Raw genomic sequence first — 7,708 nt, 5'->3', positions numbered from 1 at the left:
AAGCCCCAGCTACCAAGTGGTTTGCAATGGTTGCAGGTATGCTTCAGGTATTAGCTTCTTGTAATCCTTTGCACTGCTGGCCTTAGACTAATACACACGACCGGAACATTACTGGCAGAAAAGGTCCAATGTACGGACTTGCCCACACACGAACAGACCAAAGTCCATTCGCTTTGAACGTGATGACATACGACGGGACTAGAAAAGGAAGTTCAATAGCCAGTAGCCAATAGCTGCCCTAGCGTCGTATTTGGTCAGTCAGACTAGTATACAGACGAACGGTTTTCCCGATAGAAATTGATTCCATCGGACAGATTTGAAACATGTTCTATTTCTAGGTCCGTCTGAATTTTTGAAGAAAAAAGTCAAATGAAGTCCACACACGATCGTAATATCCAACGGAATGATTCCGTCTGACCTTTTCTGCCAGAAAGTCCAGTCGTGTGTACACAGCATTAGACAGAGAGGGACAGTATTGTCAGTCACTTAGGGCCCTGCTGTATTTATGCTGTCATTTTAACACTGTGAGCTTGCCAACAGCAGAAGAGATCAGAAAAAACAGTGCAGTGATGGTCTTTTATTGTCCAACCATCTTGGGGGCAGGTCCATGACTCGGCCAAATTATATTGCTTTACTGCAGTGGTGAAAATGAATTATTTTAAAAAATTACGATTTAGCTTACATGCTTGCCAGCTTTCTTAAACTTAAATTTAGGAAAAACATGCCATGACCATCATCCAAATTACATTACTAAAATGTTCTTATTGGTTCTGCTATTTACTTTCCTTTTATGTAAGCTCCTAGCTTAGTCATCAAGAATGTTGGCAACAATTCCCTTATAGACAAGTTTGTGACAGGTTTGAATACAGGGACCACAAAGCAGTGAGTCACAGCTTCAGTTTTAGGTGAGCGTTAAGGTTTGTTTGATTAGCTGAAAGAAAAGTAAGATCACACCAAATAACTTATAATCCCCAATTAAAATTGGAAACTGTATTTTAGTTGCTCTCTTCTAAAGTAAATGACAAAATAACGAAATGTAGTGCTTACTCCCGAAGGAGCTGCTGAAAATTTGCCCAGGTTCTTCCCTAGTGGATTGCCCTACAGCCAGGCACATGAACACAGTCTCTTCCTCAATAACCAGTCTAGGGATGTTGTTTCTGTTTTTTTTTTTTTTTTACTTTTGAGAATTTGGATAGGGTTGGGGGATTTGAGTGGTATACTCCAAAAACAGAACTATGTACAGATTGAGGACAATGAATTCCTTTCTTAAAAGTTGAAGCAGAATTCCTTGCTTATAGCAAACTGTTGACTTGGCTAAGTAGTAGAAACAGTTAAATGAAAACTCCTTCCTTACAGCTACAAGAGCAGAGTTCTTTCACATAGAATCAGATAGACTTAGCTCTTCAGGAAACCAGCCGATGTCCCCTTTGGTCAAACGCACAGCTGCCTCTCTACGGCAAGAGGGGTAGCAGCAGTCCAAAAGTCTCTAAGGTCTCTAACAGTAGTCTGTATTAAAAAAATGTCCAGGGACAGTTGGTTGCCTCCTAACTCCCAAGCGACACCTTTCTCCAGTGAGACCAGCCTAGATCTTCAGCAGATAGCCCCACAGTCAGCACTCAACAGTAAATGTTCCCTTTATTTTTGCCTCTCTCTCTAAATGAAGGTCCATTTGAATTAACAGAGCAGAAATGGGTGGGAAGGAGCCACCCCACTGACTCTTTCAGCTGTTGAGTAATTGGAGCTTCAGCTCAATCAACAGCAGTCCTCTTTTTTCTTTTTTTCTTTTTTTTTAGCAAAGCAGTTAAAGTTAGCCCAGTGAATAGTAGGCAAAGAATGTAAAGCTTCACATGGCTGCAAAATGTATACCGTATTTATCGGGGGAAAGTCATGGGTGCGTGTTATACGCCGATCCCCACTGTCTGTGAGTCAAAAATAGCGAGCACGGCCGAAAAATACAGAGCGCCGCCGAAAAATACCGAGCGCCGCCGAAAAATACTGAGCCGATTGCTCGGCTCCGCTCGTAGTCCCGCCTCCCTGCTGTTTCTCTAGCGAGCGCTGCCGAAAAAGGCCGAGCCGACTGTACTGTGTATTCGGGTCGGCTCGGCTTGCAGTCCCGCCCATACTGGGCGGGACTGCGAGCGGAGCCCAGCTGAATACACAGTACAGACGGCTCAGTCTTTTTCGGCAGCACTCGCTAGAGAAACAGCAGGGAGGCGGGACTACGAGCGGAGCCGAGCAAGTCGGCTCGGTCTTTTTCGGCGGCGCTCACTCGGTCTGTCTCGGCGGCGGGAAATTTAAACATGGCCAAGCTGCAAATGACACTGCAAAGCTGCAAATGACACTGCAAAGCTGCAAACAGCGTGGGGCAAGCTGCAAATGACACTGATCATTCTGCAATGATGGACAGGGCTGCAGATGCACACTTATAAGGCTGCATTGACTGGCATTTAAATGTAAGGTTTTTTTTCCTTAAACTTCCCTCCTAAAACTTTTTTCCTTAAAATGCCCTCCTAAACTTTTGGTGCGTGTTATACGCCGGTGCGTGTTATACCCCGATAAATACGGTATATACAATATTCATATGTAATAGATCGGACTTACTTGACTAATACATAAATATTTTTTATTTTAATTTTTAGTCCTGAACATTAGTAATAAATAAATATATAAAAAACTTTATATATTTCTTGCAGAATCCATTCACTGCATTGCAGTGTGGTACCACAATATGCATAGCAGTAAGGCAGCACCTGCCCCACATTGGTCTGCAGTTTAGTATAGGCTTACCCAGTACCGACAATACCATGCTTAGTAGGATTTGGTTTAGTGGTTAGAGAGGTCCTGCCATTTATTCTTTAAGAACATAGTAGTCATCCCCTCCTTGAAGTCTACCATTTTCTGTAGAAATGGTAGACTTTTAGGCACCACTACATGGTGGTAAAGATTTAGTTCTATAGCACAACCTTAAAACATTAATTCTTTGTGAGAATAGTTATATATTTATGGTTACATTTCAGTCCACCAAATACAGAGAGAGTCCCTAGGCAAATTTTGGTTTTTAGTTCGGCATGGCAAACCTTCGATGTGTGAGTGAAATCTCTTCAAACAAACTAGCTATTAAAAAGCGTATACAAATAACAGCAATAATAAAAGTAATACACAGATTGTGTCACCACCAGGAAGGCATAAAAGGAAACTAGAGACCTATTCACAGCCCAGAGTATTTTTTACCTATTCTTTCCCTTCCTTCATATCAGTTTGTTATAAATTCAGCCCTGTTATTACTTTTGCAAAGGCTTAGGACAACAGCCTTACAATAACCTGACAAAAGTATATGTAAACTTTAACAACTTATTTTATTTGCTCCTGATTTTATCAATTAAATATACAATTGAAAGTGGTTAATTATATACTGTTTAATAGTATAAAATAGTACCTATTGATCCTGCCAGAAATCTAGTGACCCAATAACTTCCTGTGCTTAACGCTGTAATGTTACATTGTTCCCAGCTTTCTCTGTGGGCTACAGAATACCCCCCGATTAACGGAAATGAGAAAAGGGAAAAGTGCTCTGTGGTCCTTTCCTAACATGACAACATTTCTCAGCCATAGATACATTTTTAGTAAGAATGCATTGTCACCCAAGGACAGGAAGTGTTACCGACAGGACCTCCAGGTAAAAGTAAAGGAAAAAAATCGAAAATAAATGCAGTCACCAAATGTAAGGACTAGTGATCTGCACTATATTCGATTTTTGTTCTTCGGTTTTAAACTACGGTGGCACTCCAGTTTGCCAACATTTAACTTATGTTGGCCATACACTAGGCACTCGTTTGCCAATTTCAACCACTTTCAACATTTGAGAACAAAAAATAACAACAAAAAAATAGATCCTTTCTTGTCAGGTTGACTTACATTGCTCTTGTGTCCTTGTGATCAAAAGCTGGTTGAAGAGTAATGAAAATGGCTAAGAAAGCCAGAGTTACCGGACTGCATGTGCATATACATATCAGATATAGAAATGTATCTAGCGCACATAAAGGTCAAGTCTGAACCTGTTGGCTGTCAAACCATACCATCATGCCTTCTTTTTTATCATATACAAGGCCATACATTAGGTATGATATATGCAGTATTTAATTTGATTTTCCATTAAAAAAGGAACATCTAATATTCAGTAACTTGAATATGCTCCGAATCATCTGTTAACATTCAATCTACTACATATGATCTACAGTTACGGTATAGAAAATAAAAACAGCTTCTAGACTTTTTTGAGCTCTATAAAAAATCTTTTGTAAAGCTAACATTAAAAAAAAAAATCCCAATTATTGTATATAATTATTGTTAAGTAAGCAAAGCATTCTTAGAGTCTATTGATGTAAAATGATCTTGCTGTCATTGAAAAGGGCTTCGAAAAGCTGTGGCATTCATCTATTGCATCATATGTAATATACATTTAATTCAGACATAAAATAGCATAACACTTGACAGCACTAAATACAGAGCCCCTCCTACTACTCTGTGTTCATCAATGATGAGATCTTTGAAGAGTCTGTGTCTGCAAGGCAATAAGGCTTTATTGGCTGAAATTCAGTAAGTGAAACTGAGAAGTTCATTCACCAAACATACACACCAATTTCAAAGGATTTAAATGACATATAAGGGCTCATATTTAACACCACTAACTACAAAAGTAACACGGCACTAAGATCTTGCACAGCAGACACCTAGCAGCTGTCTTCATCTCCATCTGCCAGCATTAGCTTCAGAATTAATGGATCTGAATTGCAGGACAAAGCTACAGTATGGGGCATTGTTTTTTGCATTGTTGGGGTGTGTGCTTACCTGTGTTAGCACTTTTGTGCCTCTCTGGAGGAATCTGAACTTAGATCTGAATGAAATGGAAATTTGGAATGCAGGACTGTGGCAAACGTGTGTTATCCAAGATGAAGGTCCAATGGAGTGCAAGGACTTTGAATCGTTTCTGGCATTGCCATTTGAGCTCAGGATGGCAAGAATTTTGATGTTCCTCTCAGATGGACTGGGCATCATTGGCCTCATTGTTTCTTGCTTATGTTTGGACTGTCTGAAGATTAACGAAAAGCACACAAAGAAGTACCTTTCACTTTTTGGAGGAGCACTTTTCTGGGTTTCTGGTATTGCTGCTCTGGTGCCAGTTTCTTGGATAGCCTATAATACTGTCCAGGAATTTTGGGATGAGACAATCCCTGAAATTGTGCCCAGGTGGGAGTTCGGAGAGGCCATGTTTATGTGTTGGTTTGGCTCTTTCTTCCTCATGTTTGGGGGCTCATTGCTGTTTTGTTCAGTGTACCCTGCGACCAAACAAACAACTAAAAGGGACCAGAATAAAAACATGGACACTAGGCTATTTTATGACCCTTCAACACTAGAAAACAGATGTCCAGATCTTATCATCTAAACAGCATGCAACTGAATCATTAAAGAGAACCTTTAGCACGTGTGGCACAGAACAAATTTTGTTTTATGCATGGCAACATTTCCTGTACTTTGCAATTAGAGACTGCCTTAACATCAAGCTACTAATCTGTAATGGAGGACGGTGATGTTTTTTTTTTAATCTGTATACATTGTACATATGCTATTGCATTGCACATCGGTATATCATATCCAAAATGAAATGTCTTTTTCTGGGTTAGTGCAATTTTAATGTAATTTACAAATTAATTTTGTTGCAGTGCACAAAACGCCTATTATGACTTTGCCAAAATAAGAGCCAATGTTCCCTATGTTTAATAAAAAAAAAAAAAAATACTGTTTTATATTCTACTGACCCACAAAATATATTTTTCATATTTAAATTAGAGAATATTTACAATACCTTAAAAGACTCTTGCTATCTTCTACCTCTACATGGCTGACTTTTGTCTTTTAACAGGTTAAACAAAGATCATTTAACATGTGGGAGCTTGAAAAGTGCAGAAGATAACTCCCATAAGAGTATTCTGTCCTGTACGCAGGTCCCATTGCTGGAGCTCACATAGAATTTCTGGATGACAGACAGGTCAGTCGTTTCTTCGGCTACCAGATATACAGGGTTGCTGGGAACTTAGCACTTGAAAGAAGAAATACAGGTGTGTTTCTTATTCATACCAGCCACACTGATTATTCTGCATCAGTCACGCAGCAGTAATATCACATTAAATGCCTCAACATAAATGGACTTAAGACAGTTTTATTGCTCCAGAAATGCTAAATTATTTACCAGTCAGTAAATTGACATAGGTCACTAAATGTGATTTTGTAATTCTCTAATGTCTCACACCTGCAAAGAATTTAACAATTTTAACTTTGCCTTTCAAGATACATATTCAAACTATGTAAAAATTGTAGCAAATATGGAATTCGCATTTAGTTTTTTCTTTGAAATAAAAAGTGCATCCATGCTGACTGTATGTATATTCTTTACAAACAATATGCTGTATCTGGTGCACTTCTCTGCATTAATCTTTCAGTAGCAAAACGTATAAAACAGTGCATCCATAAACAAAAAACAAAGCACGCAAAAGGTATGTAAATGTTCATGGGTTACCTGTGTTGGAGATAAAGGGAATTATTTGAAAGTGGGAGGAATGGCAGTTCATTATCGTTTCCTAAATTTTATTATATTGGACTTAAATTTGATAGTGTGCCTTTTAATATAAATATATATATATATATATATATATATATATATATATATATATATATATATATATATATATATATATATATATATATATATTTAAACTATGTAAAGATTGTATATGTAGTAAATATGAAATCTGCATTTAGTTTTCTCTTTGAAATAAACAGTGTATCCATGCTGAGTGTTTGTATGTATATTCTGTACAAACTATATGCTGTATTTGCTGCACTTCTGTATCAATCTTTCAATAAAAAAAAACATATAAAACAATGCATCAATAAACAAAAAACAAAGCACACACAGGTAGGTACATAACTGTTCATGGGTTACCTGATGTTGGAGATAAAGGGAATTATTTAGTGGGAGAAATAGCAGTTCATGATCTTTTCCTCAGTTTTATTAATTTGCACTTCAACTTGATAGTTTAGTTTGTTGGTTTATTGCTTCAATTTGCCTCTTTCAGATTTATCCGGTTTCTGCAATTTATTTTTTATCTTATTGCTTTACAGCCTTCCGTGGTGAATTCAGAACTTCACCAAGAAAATTTGCCAGTTTAGTATGGCACTAATTATGAGGTATACTACATGTCAGTACTTGCAGTGAGACTGTCTCATTGGGTGTTTTGTTGTCACTTAAAAGCTTTTTTTAACCTTTTCAGCCCCGGAAGGATTTACCCCCTTCCTGAGCAGAGCACTTTTTGCAATAGGCCACTGCGTCACTTTAACTGACAATTGCACGGTTGTGCGACATTGTAACCAAACAAAATTGACGTCCTTTTTTTCCCACAAATAGAGCTTTCTTTTGGTGGTATTTGATCGCCTCTGCAGTTTTTATTCTTTTTGCTATAAACAAAAAAGAGCGACGATTTTGAAAAAAAAAAACGCAATATTTTTTACTTTTTGCTATAATAAATATCCCCCAAAAATATATTTAAAAAAAACGTTTTTTTTCCTCAGTTTAGGCCAATATGTATTCTCCCACATATTTTTGTAAAAAACTATTTTTGGTAAAAAGTCTACAAGATAGGGGATAGTTTTA

General features: G+C 37.8%; 1 protein-coding gene across 1 annotated transcript; it reads left to right on the top strand.

The window, feature by feature from the left end:
* The first annotated feature begins 4,519 nt into the window (after nucleotides 1-4,519).
* On the top strand, nucleotides 4,520-6,669 carry LOC143975177 (claudin-24-like). Its single transcript, XM_077477275.1, has one exon. The coding sequence runs from the start codon at nucleotides 4,778-4,780 to the stop codon at nucleotides 5,441-5,443; it is 666 nt and encodes a 221-aa protein (XP_077333401.1). The 5' UTR covers nucleotides 4,520-4,777; the 3' UTR covers nucleotides 5,444-6,669.
* The last annotated feature ends 1,039 nt before the right edge of the window (nucleotides 6,670-7,708 follow it).

The sequence above is a fragment of the Lithobates pipiens genome, unplaced genomic scaffold, assembly GCF_037356315.1.
Source record: "Lithobates pipiens isolate NorthernLeopardFrog02 unplaced genomic scaffold, aLitPip1_a1.2 Scaffold_13, whole genome shotgun sequence".
Lineage (NCBI taxonomy): Eukaryota > Metazoa > Chordata > Amphibia > Anura > Ranidae > Lithobates > Lithobates pipiens.
The sequence above is the reverse complement of the archived record's forward strand: the minus strand, read 5'-3'. Positions and strand labels throughout refer to the sequence as shown.

Coding starts and splice junctions, on each gene's coding strand:
- LOC143975177 (XM_077477275.1), top strand. CDS start 4,778: ATGGATCTGAATTGCAGGACAAAGCTACAGTATGGGGCATTGTTTTTT.